Genomic DNA, 17,396 nt, shown 5'->3' with positions numbered 1-17,396 from the left:
TAAGTTGGCACAGCTTGTAGTAGTTTTACTCTCATAAGGTTAGTTTTAAATTGTGCAAAGACATTAAAAGGATATTTGATTGAGGTTTCAGTGTTCCTAGTTTAGCAATAGCCCTGCAAAGTTTATCCTTAAAATTGTGAATCTTGTGTCTTATGACTTAATCAGCCGAATCTATAATTTATTTAAGTGAGTTTATCACTGTCTGGCTCTTACATGGCTGTTGTATTCCGTTGTTAAGCTTTACATATATCATTTTACAAATGTCAGAGTGAAGTGAGCGGGGCTGCTGCTAGCCCATCCTCGAGTGTTTGTTAGGTTTTATGGGGGGAGAGCTGCAGCTACTACTTTACTTATTAAACACTAAAGAGAAAAGTTATTTTAAACTGTATGAGTAAAAAAAAAAAAAACAACTGTTGCCACGACGACAGGCTTGCTAAGCCAATAAAGACTCAAATAAGAATGAATTTCTGACAGTGTTTGTTCGGCCTAGTGGAATTTGTATTTGTAAAGATGAACTACATTATAATCCAAGAGAGCCAAAGACTGAACTTAGCAAGTTTTGAAAACTTCTAGTGTACCACGTGGCCAAAATATGAGGAAATGCTTTAAATCTTGACGTCACACTGACATCCCGGCACTGGGGTGTCGGCATAAAATAAAAAAAAGGGGTCTTAGACCTCCATTTTTTTCTATTAATGAACCTGCTAAACTGAGTTCTTAAAGAATACTTTATTAGTGTAAACTGACTTGGTGTTTCCCTTTAGTGTCCCTTAAAGGATGGCAGTGATGGCGAAGCTCACAGCTGCTCTCCTGACAAATACTGCAGGTTCAAGGCCATACGCGAGGGAGGCGTTTCGGAAAATCGTCTTTCTACGTCTTCTGTAAGGCCCCGACGGTGTCTTTGAAGCTTTTCCCATTGAGGAGTGGTACAACTTCAACCCCGTGAACCGCTTTAAGGCACTCACTGCTGAAGAAGCAGAAGTGGAATTTGAGAGGTAAGTAAACTGCGAACAGACTGCACCAAACAGTGGCTTTTAGTTGGGAAGGGAATGTAGTGTTGTTGCTGCAAAGGTTGCCTACGGTTCTGGAAAACTTGGTGATTGTGAGAGAGTACGACACTCTTAAGGTGCTACTAGAGTAACATTGCAAAAAAGGCTTCCTATATGCCAATCAAGATGCAGTGGGCTCCTATGCGAGGCCAACAGCGAAGCACTCGAAATGCATCCATTCACGTGTAACATCACCACAACTTGCTCTTGTTGCAAGATCGTGGAGGAGTGGCCTGGTGTTGCAACCTGCCATGCCCACTATTCTAGCGGTCTGGAATTGTTGTCTTCGCGGAAGACCGCATGACTGCGAACACCATGCATTGACTGCTGTACTATGTTTTCACAAACCGGTAGGAGTGGACGGATATTGAAAATTTTGAATAATGAATTGTCCTAGGATAATAAAATATAGTGTATAAATTCAGACGAGATTGATATTTGAGGCAAATACTTTAAATGTGTATTATTGAGGGTGTGTGCATTTGTGGCAAGCTGTGCCACTTATTTAGAGAAGACTGTCCTTTTGTTTACTTGAATACGTGTGGTTCCCTTTGGGCCTCGTCCGCAGGAGAGACAAAGTGATGAACCACTTCTCCATCATGGTTCGCAAGAAGATGTCCCTCGAGGACGAAGGAAGCAAAGAGGAGGCAGAGGAAGAAAAAGGAAAGAAGGGGAAGAAGGGCAAGAAGGAGAACAACCGAGACTTTGTGAGTGCCCCTGCTGCATGCCTTCTAAAAGCAGTCTTATGAAGTAGATGAAGTAGGCCAAATTGGTGCTTAGGCCAGATATAGTTGCATAGATCAGGGCTGTGTGAATGTTCGATGCTTTTGAATAATCAAATATTGCCCTATTCGATTCAGACTTCGATTCTAATAGTCCCTTAAATAAATGTGAATATTTTTAGAATATTTCATAATTGTCAACTGTGCTCAGTGAAACGTAAAATGGAAGCAAAAGTACAATAAATTTCATCCTCATGGCCATAGTAGGCATACACTCGCTCCTTGCTGTCAGTGCTCCCTATTACGCCAGTGTTGTGACAGCATGTGCTTGTAGTCATGAGTGAGATCTGATCGTGTTTGTCTGCGTGCGGGACACCAGTATTGTTTAGTTAGTAAGCAATTATACTGCAATTTATGCAGTGTATAAAACTATGTACCTTACTTTGTGTAATACTTTGCTATTACTATCAATGCCTTTCGCCTTTCGAACAAAACTGTGATTTTGCGTTATTAAACAGAGTGCGACATTCTAACCTTTGAATATGCATGCTAGTCTTGTTGATCATTCAGGATGCGTGTTTGTGTGTGTATCTTTTTTTCTGTCATTTTTGCACGTTACTGCTATAACTGTCGTGAAACAGTAACGAATGTTCTGGTTACCAGTGTCACTGTCAAGCTACCGAAGTATTTCTGTATAAAATTAAGAGCGACAAAGGTGATAAATGGTGCAAACCGTGGCAGAGATGACAAACTGCCATTGGGCAAAGATAAAAAATTATCAAATGATGTCTATTTGGAACAACCAACATGCTTCAGAGTAAAATGCAAAGCAACAAAGCGTGCACTCGTTCTGATTACTTAAAAAAAGGCTCATTGGCTCATTGTTTAGTGTAGTGTGGCAAGCTGTGAACCTTAGTCTGCTGCACAGACAAATAACTATTCTCCCTGTGCTCCAGCAACTCACCGAAATGGACGACTGGTTGAGCGACTCGGACGGCGACGGTGACGACGACTCGGATGGCGAGAGGGACGATGACGATGCTGGTGGCAAGAAGAAGAAGAAGGGTAAAGCGGGAGAGGACGATAAGAAGAAGAAGAAGAAAAAAAAGAACGAGTCCGATGAGGAGGCCATGGAGGAGAGCGACGAGGGAGACTTTGACGACAGGGAAGTGGATTACATGTCAGAATCCAGGTGAGGGAGAGAGCTCTGTATTTCTACACTTTTGTTTCTCCAGCTCTGTGCAGTTGCAGCGAGAACTACAGGTCCATTTGAAAGAAATGTTTACACCCAAGCAATAATTGTCGTCTCTCTTGCTTCCATTTACTTTCTTGAAAACTTACTTGAAAACCGACTTCACCACTGGTCGCACTGTGTTAAAGCAGCAGTTGCTCGTTCATCTTGCAAGCCGTATTATCATCGCAGTTTCAGTGAAGCGGGGCATGCTGCCGTGTTCCCAGTTTGCTTGCGCTTCCGTGCTTTAGTACTTTTGTGTGCACCCTCTCATTACCTGGACCGGATGCGAAGTGTTCGTTGTAACAGCACGCCGATTTAAAAAACATTCGATTTATCTGGAAGCAATTTGAATAGGCAGGATCAGAAAATCGTAAAATGCACTAAAGTGTGATTTTTATAAGTGGGTTTGACTGTATTCGATTTCAGTCCTCGAAGCAAATAGTAACTATTTTATTTGATCTTCGAATTGAGTAGTCACCACCGAAAAATCCCAATAGTTCTTGCCTACTCTTCTAGTACTTTGTCGTATACTACAGTGAAATCTCGATGATACGAATCTCACGGTGTCACGAAAAATATTCGTATTAGCCGAAATTCGTATCATCGAAACACAATTAAAACTAGCTAAGTTAAAGAGTCGGAGGTGAACTCACTCAGGCACGCGCACGTAAAAAGCATTTACAGTTCTGCCATTTACATTCACTTATAACGTAACTGTTTAGAGCGCAGAACTGGCTACAACGCGGCCTTTTCCGACTCCCGTTTACCCTCCCATAGAACTCCCATGTATACGTATACCGCTTACAGTGCAGCCGCGTGAGACGAAATACCGGTTATAATGCGGCTTCCGCTGGAAAATCTCGCCGACAAGGGCGGTAGCGAGCACGCTTCTCAATGAGGTGCGCCCACTGACGGGAGAGATCAATGAAGGCGATGCGGAGGAGGAGCATGAGACGTGAAGCAAGAGCCCAAGGGCAATAAAATCGTCACCGCGCACCGTATGTGCGAGTGAAAGCGCGACGGGATGAGGCGATAAAAAATCGCGATGAAAGCGGCGATAAAATCATCCCCCGTGCGAACGCACAGCGGAGAGCAAACGCGACTTCCGTCACGGCTGGGTGCGCCAGTCGAGCCCGGCCCTGCTTCCGTCGCGCGAAAGGCCGGTGGGTACGGGAGGGAGGGAGGGAGGGAGTGAGGGAGGGGGGGCGATGCTGTGCTGCGGGGCACCAAATGCGTATCTTGCAATCGGGCGCAAGGGTAACTGGCGACGCAATCTCCTACCGAAAGGAGCAAAGTGGGAAGGCAGCGCAGGAGGGGGGGCGGCTTCTACTCTGCCAACAAATGCGTTCTTGTACTTTGCTCCTGTTAAGGACCGCACCAAAAGCGATGGAATGAAAAATGTTAGGCCTAAGACACGAGCAGAGCGGTGTGGATCAGAGAGCAAGCAGGGATAGCCGATGTTCAAGTGGACATTAAGAGGAAAAAATGGAGCTGGGCAGGCCGTGTAATGCGTAGGATGGATAACCGGTGGACTATTGAGTTACAGAATGGATACCAAGAGAAGAGAAGCGCAGTTGAGGACGACAGAAAACTAGGTGGGATGATGAAGTTAGGAAATTTGCAAGCGCAAGTTGGAATCAGCTAGTGCAAGACAGGGGTAATTGGAGATCTCAGGGAGAGGCGTTCGTCCTGCAGTGTTCCAATTTGGCCGCAGCAGCCGCATCTCAATGGGGGCGAAATGCAGAAATACTCGTGTACTTAGATTTAAAGTGCATGTTAAAGAACCACAAGAGGTCAGAGTTAATCCGGAAGCTCTCCACTACGGTGTCTCTTATAGCATGGTTGTTGCTTTGGAACATTAAACCCAGTCAACCAACCAATCAATCTGTCACATTTTCCAACTTTTTCATTGAGTGGCTTGCACTGTAAGTGCTTAGTTTATTTCAGTGATCCTTGTAAAAGTTTGTTTAGCCCAAGATGTTTAGGTCTGGGGACGTTTCTAATTTGGTATTTCCAGCTGCAATCATTATACCTAGCTATGCAATAAAAGGAGCAGTAAATTGAATCCTCACCGTCATGTTGCTTGACTTTGGTAGCTCTGAAGAAGAAGAGCCCGAAGACGAGAAGGCGAACCGCGAGCTGAAAGGTGTCGAGGATGAGGACGCCCTTAGGGCCGTGGACCAGTCCGACGAAGAGGAGGAAGGCGAGAAAGAGGAGGAGAAGCCTGAGGGAGAGGAGGAGGCCGCCAAGGATGAGAAAACTGCTGAGGCCAAGCCGAAGTCGAAGGCTGACAAGAAAGAGGGTGAGTGTGGTTGCGGAGGGACTACAACTGCATATCTGCGCACTTACAAACTCCTTAAGTGCTCCTATAAACTGAGGCAGGGACCTTTTGTCAAGAACAAAAATTACACCATCTTCCCGTAGGGGAACCCTAAGTAGTATGCGAAGCAGCCATGGGGTTGACTCAAGTTCCCATTAGTTTTCAGATCGGCCTGTCGCCGCTTCCGTTTCGTGGCAGCGGCTCGAGCCCTCTTCTCTGCGACACTGGCGTTGACGCTGGTGCTGTCCGTGGCACTCATCGCGGCGTTGCAGGAGGAGAATGAGAGGACGAAGTGAATGATGATGAGTGGGCGAAGCACCTGGGGATCATTCGGGCAAAACGCCGGAAGCGTTCTCCGGAAGCCAGAAGCTGGCTTCTGGAACCGGAAGTGGACGCCGCACGGCGGAGGGAGGGAGGGATTGACATAGCCCCGAGCATAAGATGCTTCACATCTAAAACTACATATGGAATGCATGCAGCTCATTATTATGTCCCGGAATTTTCGAAACCTTTGTCCTGAAATAACGGAAATGGACTCGCTGATGGGACATTTGGCTGTAGGTACGTGTTTTTGGTTACAGCCAGCGTGACCACATAAATTTGAGCCGACAGACACTTCGCACTCTATGTTAGCTTCTACTGCTCCCTTTTTATTTAAAACAGTTTACAAAGGAAATTGTCTTGGGTGACATGGCAAAAGGCATACAGTGTGTCACCCTTATAGCAGCATCACAGTGAAGCAGACATAAGCAAGCAAACACTTTAAAAAATGAAAAACAGTTCTAATATAAACAAAACAAAGGGATAGTATTTTTTACAGCCTATTTGTCAGTACTTCATTTCAATCCTAATTTTGTTCAAGGTAAGCTTGGTTTGCCTTTCCTAGGTGACATAAGCACCAAAGTGCAGTTTTTCAAAAGAATTTCATTCTTGTCAAGATTTGGGCAGAGGCCAAGGCTAAGTGAACACTTTACTTACCAGCTGTATTATAAAGTAAATAAAAACTGTAACAAAAGTGTGCAGCACATGTTTCCAAAAAGAGCTCAAAGCCTTGTACTTGGCAGTTTGGAAATTACAAAGTACTTATCTCAGTCACTTGATCAGTGCAGTGAGCACAAAAGAGCATATCACACATTGAAAAATATTTTGATTCCCATAAACAGGTTGTAATTCATGCATCAAATAAGTCAAATTTATGATAATGCATACTATATGAGTTACTTCTGCAAATGTTGCCACCTTTTTCATGCCTGATTAGGTATTTTAAGCTGCTTTTTCTTGTTGCCATCGTGGATAGCATGTCTGGCCCTGTCATTTTTTTATAGCAGGAGAAAACTCATTAAACTATGACCAGCCAAACTTAAAGGGGCAGTGACACAGTCATCCAACTCTTCTTGGCATTCATTTCGTCACCTCTAGTGTCGCCAGACTGCTTTGCAGTTCATCTGCGAGATAAAAAGAATTCATATACAAATTTTCTATTGCACCCAATGCACTCAAATTTTGCAAACTTGCTGTGAGGCACATAAGCTGTGCTATGCAATGCATATTTTAAGCTAAAAAATTTGGTGTCATGGCCCTTCTAAGGCTCACATTGTCACATCACTTAATTCAGCATATCGGTGCTGGTTTGGCTGTACGTGTCATTTTCCGTGACATGGTTTAACAAAACGGTCGTTAGACTCGCTGAAGCCATCTTCAAAACATTTTGCAGGTGGCTCGTCTAAGAGTGCATCAAAGGGCAACTCCTCTGGCGAATCCAGCTCCGAGTCTTCAGACTCTGACTTCGACGACTCCAAGTTCCAGTCCGCCATGTTCATGCAGGTAATGGCAACCCGGTTCCCACGGCTTCTCGCTTGTGTGCCTTGTGATAAGTACAGCATCATTTCTGATTGAAGTCTTCTTCTCGTCAGAAACCAAAGAAGAAGAATGGCTGTGAGAGTGCGAACAGCAGCCGTGCAAACACACCGACCAAGCACGTGAGTGACGAGAAGAAGGGCAAAGGTGAGTACAAGCATTTAGCTTGTTCATGTTGTGACGGATCATTGTATTACTTTTTATCGGTGCTATTTTTTCCTGGTTTAATCGGCGTTATCAACGTTTCGCTCAGTATGAGAAATATCTTGGAACATTTTCACCAGTTCTATAGCGAAGCATCGCTTGTCTTGTGTTCACCTCGTGAATAGTGTCGTACGTTCTAGAACATATGTGAGCACCAGCAATTAATCTAGAATGTCCGGTGAGACATGTAATAATTAGTCGATGAACTCGACCTAGGAGAGTAGATTCGACGGCTGACAGCCGTGCTTGTCATTATCATTGTGATTTGAGTCGTGCTCATCTTTCTGGGCACCAGTCTACCTAATAAACAGTTAGATTCTTAGCTCATAGTTTTGGCATTGTTTGGTTTTTTACCCTCGTCACAACGTGACAATATTCAAAAACGTACCTGTGATAGTATTAAGGTGGATGCAGCTGCTTGGCACATTTGACTCCCTGCCCTAGGCAAGTGTTGAGCTGCCACGTGGAGCGATAAGACAATAGTTTAGGGATGGGCGAATATTCGGTATTGTCGAATATTCGATCGAATCGAATCGTGGCAACGAGCGGCAAGTTGCCACGCGTCAGCGCCTTGCCGCGAAGTCCACTGTGGCAATCGCGTCTTACTGCGCGGCGGCGCGATATGATCTCACGCACTCTCGGAACGCGGAATCACCATGAGAGAAAAGGGTGCGATCGGACAGCTTCCAGAAATCCCTCCATAGAACTCGCCAGACGATCGTCGATTGATAACCCGGCACGGAGCGGCGGAGGTCCGGTTGCCATTGGCTCCGTGACGTCACTCTCGGTACCCTCGGCAAGCTGTACCCCGATTCCTGCCGGTTTTGGCATGACGATTCCTGCTGACCGGCATGACGCGGCAAGACGCACGCGTTTTTGTCGCTAGCGTGGCTGTACCCTTAAGCACCGCAAAGTCGCCGTTCATAATCACATCGATAGCGGTCGTGGTAGGGAGCCTACATTCAAGCGCTGTTTAAAACGGCGTTGCATATAGGCTCCCTAGGCCGTGGTTGTGACAAACAGTTGTTTCGGTTTGACTCGGTGCAAAGCTGTAGAGGATGAAGAGCACCGGCTACATCGTGATGGACATGCAATCTGTTGGCGGTCAGCTTACTGGCAAAAAAATAATCGGGATGTGCGCGCGGTGGTGCAAAGCGTGTCGCAAATAGGGAGCCTACATGCAACGCTCCCTAGTCGCAAATGATGGCGCGCGCCGCTGCCATGCTGCGAAGGAAGTCGCGAGACCTCGATCGCCGCTGCGAGAGCCAATCAGTCACGAGATGACGAGAATTGGAGCTTCCGCAGTGCTTTTGTGCAAAATAGCAAAAGGATTTGCTCATCCATTACACTAATAAAATCATGCTTACGTAGTAAGCATTTGCTTATTGGTTTCTTGATAGCCTGATAATTTGGACATTTTTTTTTCAATCCTGTGAAATTCGAATTAACTAGGTTTCACTGTAATATGTGATATATGCTATTCGATTCGAAATTATTCGACCAAATCACTATTCTCTTCGAATTCGCTTCGAACCTCAAATCCACTATTCGCCCATCCCTACAATAGTTGATACAGTAGAACCCCGCTGATACGTTTTTCACGGGACCGTAAAAACATAAGAGCCGGGAAACAGGAAAAATTTAGAAATGGGAGTAGTGTTGAACTGCACACAATATTTTCATTCTTACGTGTGAAAAAAAGTCGTAGTTTCACAGCCGAAGTATCGATTGCGATAGCAACTTAGTAGACAGCTATACAAAGTAAGATTAGTAGTTTTATCGTTCGCATGAACTTGTAAACATTCGCTTATTAACTATATTAACAAGCATGGCGTCAGCGGCCACAGGCAAACATGAACACATCACACTCGATGAGCGCGGACACGCGCTGCAGAAGCGAGCGAAATGACCTTCGTGCTCTTTATCACTTCAACACAAACTAAGCGCCGAGAACACACAGCATGCACAAATCTACGAGCCGCCGACGCACCTACACTGCGTAGACTGTGCCCCCAATGCAGATCGCTTTCAAGATACGGCCCACGCGACCGCGCTCCGCCATGGAGCACGCAGTTGATGCCAGAGCACAACCATGCACAACCCTGCCCGCTATCCCTTCCCCCTTGCTTCCTCGCCGGTGCCTCGAGCGCAACGGAAGAAGGCACGCTTCCTCCCTGCTTTTCTTTCGCGTGCGGCGAGATTTAGACGCGGTCGTCGGCTCCCCTCGCACGCTTTCACTCGCACATACAGCATACGGCGACGTCGTTATCGCCCTTGGACTTTATACGGAACATCTATAAGCCAAAACCAATTTTAGGGAGGCAACGCGTCATAGACACCGATCTTTAGATAGCAAATAAGGATTTCAAGGGCCATACTATTGCTGGTGCAAACCGAAAATACGTCATAAGTGTCGCCCCCGGCACGTTGGGTGGTCAATGCCATCGTTCAGCAACCAAGTCAAGCAACATGAAAAGTCAAAATGGCCGCTCGGGCCGGCGTGGGGTGGCAGTTCGCAACGTATGATGCGGGAACGGTCCCACAGTTGCAACGTAACAGCGGGGTTACCAATGCATTTTGTTCTATGGGAGCTGTGCCGGGACCGGCCGAAAACGACGTAACAGCCGGGAAAACGCAGCACCCAGGAACATTACAGTGGGGTTCTACTGTACCATTTCACTACAAATAATTAGTGTGAAGTGACTGGTTGTTCTTGCTTTTGACCACTACTCCATATTTGTAAGGTTCAATATAATTGTTATCGGGTAAACAAGCCTCATTGCCATCAGAAGTGGAGGAAAGTGCTTTCCACCCGCTGTTCTCCCCTTCCTGTCCTAGATTTTTGGTATGACTGCCATTGTGAAGTTACCTGAGTGGGGCCCTTTTGTGTCCACTCTCCCCTGCCACTTCCAATCCCCCTGTTCCCTTTGTTAAAGTTAAGTGGTAAAGTGACATTCAGCTATAAATTGCTGTATGTTGCCATGCAACCCAGTAAACTCTGAAGATGCCAACGTCCCCCAAATCTTGCAGATTCCTTCCCCACCTCCATCCACTCGTCCAACCGTAAGGAAAAAAATGTTTCGAAACACAAGTCATGACAAATTTGCTGTATCGAAGTGCCAAACCTGTGTTGGTACTTCCTGTGTAAATACTGGGTCTCGTTGGCTTTGTTGGTACTCCCGAGGGTAGTGCAGCTGCTTTTGCCTTCTTGAAAGCTAGCCCACTCGGGAGCTCTGAGAGAATGCATTGTGAAACTGTTAGTGTTTCGTTTACATAGCTTCATTCACAGGTATATTTAGCGATCTTAGCGTGCTTGTTGTAAAGGTTGTCGGATCTCCAGCTTGTTCAAAAAAGGTATTGGTTGGTGAGCTCTAAAGCAAGATAAAATTATCCTCATGTTTGTTTTTCTCTTTCAGCGTTGAGATAATAACATTATTTTTGTACTCGCAATGCAAAGAACTGAATAATGCTTTAGTGTCTTCATCTACTAATGTGTAACCACAGACATGCGAAAGCGGTCTGAAACTACCCCAGTTAGTTGAGCTCTTTAGGAGACAGTGTTTAAGCTTTACACTGGGCTGTACACTGACTCGATACAAATGTTTTCTTGCGAGAGTGCACTTTGTACTTGATTCTTAATTTTGGTGCTTGAGCTAATGCAGGCCTGTACCCATTGTATAATATCTACTGGCATAAGAACTGGAAAAGTGAATGCACCCTTCTTGCCTTTCTTTCTTCTTCTGCGTACATTGTAAATTCATCAGTATTGTTGCATTGATGACAGTGTTTGTTTTTTGGAATTGTGGGTCCATCAAACCAGAGCGTGGGATCTCTCATACATGCTGTGATCAGTATGTCGCTTCCTGATAGTGCTATAGACTATATACCCTTATTGTTTAACCCCACAAAGCCCGAATGCCATTTCACATCAAAGAAAATTAAAACAGCTTATTCACATTTATTTACGGCTATAGGGGGGTATATTGGTACAAAGAAAACAATGAAACAATAATTGTGTGCCCAATAATTAGTATGGTAATTAATTACTTAGTAATTGATTTGTAGAACTGTCCACAACTGAGAACTCACTCCGGTATATCAAAAACACGTGTATGGGTCCTGCATAGGGTTTCCAGTGCTTAAATTGGAGTTTTAGGTGCCAAAATCAGCGTATCAAAAATGATACATTGGGCATTGTGGGGGAAACAGAGTGGCTCGATTTTTTAAGATCACGGCCATATAAAGCCAACAGGCATTGAAGCCAAGGAAAGCATAGGGGTAATTAGCTGTTGTTGAAATGGAAATGTAGAAAATAATGAGGAATAGGGAAAACAAAAGTGGATGAAAAGATAACGAAAGTGTGAGTAAAATGGTCTGTTGTGACATTAGTGCTGAAATTGCTAAAGAACGCGTCTTGTTTGTCTACTGCTATCAGTGGATTGCACATAGCTCTGGGCTCGTATTTGCAACTTTTATTGTTGTGTTGGCTGACGCTCAGTCTCCCACTGCTAATGATAGTGATTGGCATGAGAATGAGACTGTCGTTGCTGTAGTGGCAGCTTGGGCACTTGCTTAAAGAGCCCCTCGCCAGGTCTGGCCATACTGAGCTGACAAGTGCAGTGCATACAATGTGCGCTAACGATCGTGTCTGCAAAGTATTACACCGCTACATGCCACCATTAGAGGTGAAATTTGAAACCACGCGAGAGAGAGAAAAGAAGAATAAAGAAGGCGGCGGGCCCCGTGACATATGCGTCGCGGGATCGTTCGGCTCCGGTATGGAAGAATGCAGAGAAGGGAATTTTGCTTGCGGAGGCTACACGGGGGCAAGTAGAGAGTGTCTACGTTGGCGGTGACGCTCGCCTCCTGAAATCATGGGTTCGAGGCCCTTCAAATATTTCTATCTCTGCTATTAAAGAAATAGTTTTTGTAATTCTTCCGGTAGAACACTGCTTAGAGGGTGCATAATAACTTCCAGCATATAACCAAAATTTGCTATGTGTTCTGGTGAGGGGGTGAGGTGAGAACGTTTGAAACTCGTGAGTTTTCATGTTGCACCACGCGCACTGACATGGGAATGTCTAGTATTGAAAAGCACGCAAAAAGAAGAAGAAAAGAAAAACTTAAAAAAATAAGGTAGATCATTCTTTGGGCTTTTGACATGGGTGATCTTTGAGATGTATTTTTTGTCTCAATGGGTACACCTGATGATGCATAACCCTTTTTGCAGGCTACAGTTAATGTTTCGTCACTTTTCTGAGAGCCTGCCATCTCTAATTCATCATCGTTATCAACTTAATTTTTAATTGCCATTTCATTATTTGTAAGCACATGTTTAACAACTCGGCAACTGTTTATTCTCAACTCATTCATAGGGCATGGGAGTGTGGTCCAAGAACCATGGGACAGTGATAAGTATCTTGACAAATTTAATTGCACAAATCTTTCACCCTGTGTTTGGTAAAGCAGCGTAAGTTGCACTATTTAGCAATTGCACAGGCTCCGGAACTCTAAACCCAGTCTTGAGAAAGGCATGGTTATCTTTGCAAGGGTGCAACAGCTGTGCCATTTTGATACAATTGCATATTTCTGAGCCAAAAGCATGAAATCTGTTAAAATTTGCACCGCACTGCAACGAAACGCCCTGACTAGCTGCCCCTGACCCCTGCCTTTGCTTACTTCTTGACTGGCAGTAATGAAAATATTCGGGCTCTATAGCATACTAATCATTAGCATAGTTAAGTTTTTTAACTGCTTTATGACATGTTGTAGTTATTACTTGAAATTTGTTAATAAAAGCAAAGAGCATGTATATCAAAGCTCTAGCATGCATTATGGCTCACGTGAGACTTAGTGGGCCAGAAACTTGGAGCTCAATGCAATCTGCGCTATGTTGAAGCTCTTTCGAAAGCATTTGTACAACTAGTGTTATAAGTAGCAACATAGGGTTCTACATGACTCAGTTCAGCCATATTCAGTTTTTGGACACATCATTTGCATGTGATTGCATGAAGCAGTAAGTAACTCATAAAATCAGCATTAGTACTTCAGATGACACTATATTTAGGTGTAGTGGGTTAATTTGCACTATTTCACCTAGAAATACATAGCGGTGAATCTATGAGTAGCCAGTATGTCCTTCACTGACCACCTAGTTGTCCTAGCTACCATACTTTGAGCACCCACCTCCCATGTAACTATGTAGTTTCACCTCATGCACCACTTTTTTTTAACTTAATTAAAGCACACCGGGCCTAATCTTTGCACAGGGGACGGTTTTTCTAGTGAAAGCAGTCCATTGGTTGAGCACACAGTGATCGTAAAGTTTGTCTTTTCAGGCAGCAAAGCTCTCAAGCGCAAAATCAGGGAAGAATCTCCAGCTGCTGCAAAAACAGATGGGTCAGCACCAAAACGACCGCGTAATGAATCAAACCTTCAGTCCACACCTTCCATGCCTAGCAGGTAAATCTCTTCTCTTTCTCCCAATTTTAAGGTTCTGACTGCTTTATGTAATCCAGGCCTACTAATTGGCCGGGGTTCACAAAGCACACAGGAGCTTTAGTCCCTCCCAACCGATAGCTGGTATCTCGCAGTTGGTTTCATGTTTTCTAGTTTGTCTTGTAGTTTTGCCTGTTATTGTCATGTGGCCGTGGTACACTGTCAAGGCAATGACAGCTAAGTAAAGAAACATGAACCCTCTTTTCAGAGAACTTGCATTTGTCAAATGGATGTAGAACTTTGCGATGGCTCTAGTGAAGGCTTGGTCAGCAAGCAGTCTTTAAACTGAATGACATGGCTAAGAGTCATTGTGTGCCACACACAATGACATACAATGTCGCATTCTCGCACAGTGTCGATGTCATTGTGTGTGTTGGATTAACTGGCGATCATTGTGTTAATCCTAAATTGCACTGTGTGCATCTTCTATGTTTGATAATGGCAGGCTTGTCGGGCAAGAAGCTTCAACACTGGAGACAAGATAACAGCTTGATGTTACAAGCTCGTGTTGTGCGAGAATGCTGGCACTTGATAGCTGAGGAAAAAACTGAAAAGCGTGGTTTGCAGTCGCTTGGTTACTTGCAGAGTGCTTATGAAATCTTCTTTATGTTTTAGAATTCAGTTGTAGTTATTCTCCACTTAGCTTTGGAACTGATTACCACATTTATTTGAGTGTAACACGAGGTGTTTTCTCAGAATCCTTAGCCTTGAAGTCAGCCCCGCCTTATACACAAATTTTGCCTTTAGGTGTGGCTTCATGGCAGCACGCATTTCGACTTATGATGTGGCTTCACGGCAGCACAAATTTTTTCTAATAGTGTGGCTTTATGTCAGTGTGCACCGTGATGCTGTGAAGCCACATTATAACGCGATATTCACGCTGCCGTGAAGCCACACCGAAAGGCAAAATTTGCATATAACCTGCACTCCCTGTGTTCTCTCCCCATTTTGTGGTCACCATTTAGTGCTTTGGCTGTGTTACTTATTCAGTATTTTGGGCAATCCCCTGCCGAGTCTGAATAATCCATCAGCCGCTCTATATTGCCTTATATTAGTGTGCATACTTAAATTTTTTTCTTGGTCCCCCAACTGCACCCTCGCTTTGTAATGTAATAAATACGGCACTTTTGTTGGGAAAATAAGAAGACATGAAATTGGGCCCAAAAGCTAATTTAATAAGTTGCATGCCAATTGATACTGCAAAACGCTAATAGTGACACAAAATAAGTGCTCTCAGTGGCAAATTGGCATACTGAATGTATCATACGTTGATGTTTTCATGCTGATTAGCACGTAAAAACATGAAACCAAGAATAGGAAAACACGAGGCAAGCTGCTGGCCTCGTCTCCTCGTTTGTTTACACGCTGATCATCATGAACTCTTTCGAACCTGCCCAATTTGTTACCCTTTCGTTGAGGTTTTGTTGAGACAACATGCACATTGGCTTTTATGATGCAAGCTAAAAACATAAGTGGATCCCCATCAGACGTGGTGTACACAGTTTGTTTTTGCCTGTTATGTCCAAGGGTGGCCAAGGGTGACCACACGTCCAAGGGTGACCACACAAAACTCAATGTCTGCTGGTAAAAAACCAGCAGACATTGAGTTTGTGTGGATCAAACCTCTTGTACACTTATTGTGTCTCCATTCCAATTAGTTGATCAGTGCTAGCAAAGAAAGGAAGAGCCAGCTCAAGCAGAGAAGGGCCCCTGGAATGTACCTTTTTCAGATTTTTTTGCTAACTACTGCAGGTCACACATTTTGCCTCTTTCGAGCAAGCATTCTCTCATACATTGTATGCAGAATACACACCTGACCTCATTTTACTTGACTACCATTCTTGAAGTCTCTTTAGATTTAGTTTTTCAGTCTTTCAAATTATATATATATATATATATATATATATATATATATATATATATTTCTTTTTAAGCTGGTATAACATTGGCAGGAATGGGGCATCTCTAAAAAAATAATGCGCTATAGTTAGTAAGAGCATTAGTATCTTTATAAGGCACGGGCTGCTAATTATCAGCATATACATCACCAAAAATAGTGTCACATGTGAAAGAAAGTCATAGGTATGTGTCATGTAATTTGTTCTGATGTTGTCTTGTACATTTCTGCTGCCAATTTTTTTTTTTTTTTTTTTGCTTTTTAAGTGAAGGTATTGCAGACGTGAATCTTGTACGCGATAGAAAAGCCAAGGTCTGCTTTCGTCTCATGCGATTGCCCTGGCTGCGCCAATGTCGCGGCCTAGGCCAATCTAGCCCAATCGCGTCAGTCAAAACCGAATGTCACCTTTTCGAACGCATACTACAAGATAGCGGCCCTGTTTACCATCAAATGAGCAGAGTGACATGTTTTGGGAGCAGCGACTTAAATGTACTGTTTTGCATACGAGACGCACAAAGAAGCCCTGATAATCTGATGCAACCGTACGTCCACAAGTAGTAGTTGTAATACACTCAAATTTCATTATAGTGTTACAAAAGCACCTTCATTATGAGCTTATTTTCTTTATACGATGATATATGAAGGATTACACTTTAGTATTGTATAAAGGTGGGATCCCATAGGGGTCTAATAATTTGTTATATTGGAGGTCTATGCATTTGAAGTATTATTCCATAGAAAGCATAGCAGATTAAGAGCGACTGCACTGCGGAATGTACGGAGTGATACTTCTATGGATACACTACTTTTGTAGCTTCTGCAGTGTTGCCTGCTAAGTATGGGATAAAACAGGAGAAATGTGAGAAATCAAGGTCATCTATCAGTGCACACTTTTCTACTCTGTAGAGAAAAACTATGGCAAGGTACCTTGCATTAAATTGACATTTATGTCTGAGGAATATGGTGTTAGTGTAATGTGAATGTGAAAAAATAAGCTTGCTATTCTTGCGTGCGATTGAACATTTGAACTCATTGTGGTTTGAGACTTCTGCTCATAATTGCATTTGTACATTTACACCAAGTTGGTCATCAAGCACGGAAGGCATCACTGAGGAGTCTGTGAGGCGCTACCTACTTCGGAAGCCCATGACCACCACAGAGCTCCTCCAGAAGTTCAAGTCAAAAAAGACTGGCATGAGCAGTGAAAAGCTTGTGAATACCATTGCTCAGATTCTGAAAAGACTGAACCCTGAAAAGCAGACCATCAAAGGAAAACTGTACCTGTCTATAAAACCTTGAGCTGCAAAGGGGCACATATGCTGGGCACCTTTGCTGGAGCCCAGCAGTTGCAAGCGCACATAGTGTTGTCATTGTTGGTGAGCTGTTGTGTAAATAAACAGTTTTTATACATCTCAGCCATGTTTCATTGCAAACTTCAAGAAATCTTGAGGGCGCTTTGTGAAGCTGTTGTCTCGGGGATTAAGAAACACAGCTAGTTTTGCGAGTCTGTACGGGTTTTTGTTTTCTGTGAAGTTTTAAGTTGTTAATTCTCAAAGGAACCTGCTGAAAGCTAGTGCCCACAGCGCACATTGCACGGGCACGTGGCATTCATGGT

The 17,396-nt window shown here is 43.9% G+C and overlaps 1 protein-coding gene across 1 annotated transcript in view; it reads left to right on the top strand.

Moving 5' to 3' along the window:
* LOC119432689 (general transcription factor IIF subunit 1-like) overlaps positions 1-17,196 on the top strand; it is a 41,767-nt gene extending 24,571 nt beyond the window's left edge. Inside the window, 11 exon segments of the mRNA XM_049658356.1 lie at positions 827-861; positions 864-884; positions 887-995; positions 1,618-1,756; positions 2,728-2,963; positions 5,102-5,307; positions 7,040-7,149; positions 7,224-7,329; positions 12,762-12,801; positions 13,729-13,848; positions 16,864-17,196. Coding sequence (XP_049514313.1) covers positions 827-861; positions 864-884; positions 887-995; positions 1,618-1,756; positions 2,728-2,963; positions 5,102-5,307; positions 7,040-7,149; positions 7,224-7,329; positions 12,762-12,801; positions 13,729-13,848; positions 16,864-17,080 — 1,339 coding nt within the window. The 3' untranslated portion in view covers positions 17,081-17,196.
* Positions 17,197-17,396: the final 200 nt, after the last annotated feature.

The sequence above is a fragment of the Dermacentor silvarum genome, chromosome 11 (assembly GCF_013339745.2).
Source record: "Dermacentor silvarum isolate Dsil-2018 chromosome 11, BIME_Dsil_1.4, whole genome shotgun sequence".
Taxonomy (NCBI): Eukaryota; Metazoa; Arthropoda; class Arachnida; order Ixodida; family Ixodidae; genus Dermacentor; species Dermacentor silvarum.
The sequence above is the reverse complement of the archived record's forward strand: the minus strand, read 5'-3'. Positions and strand labels throughout refer to the sequence as shown.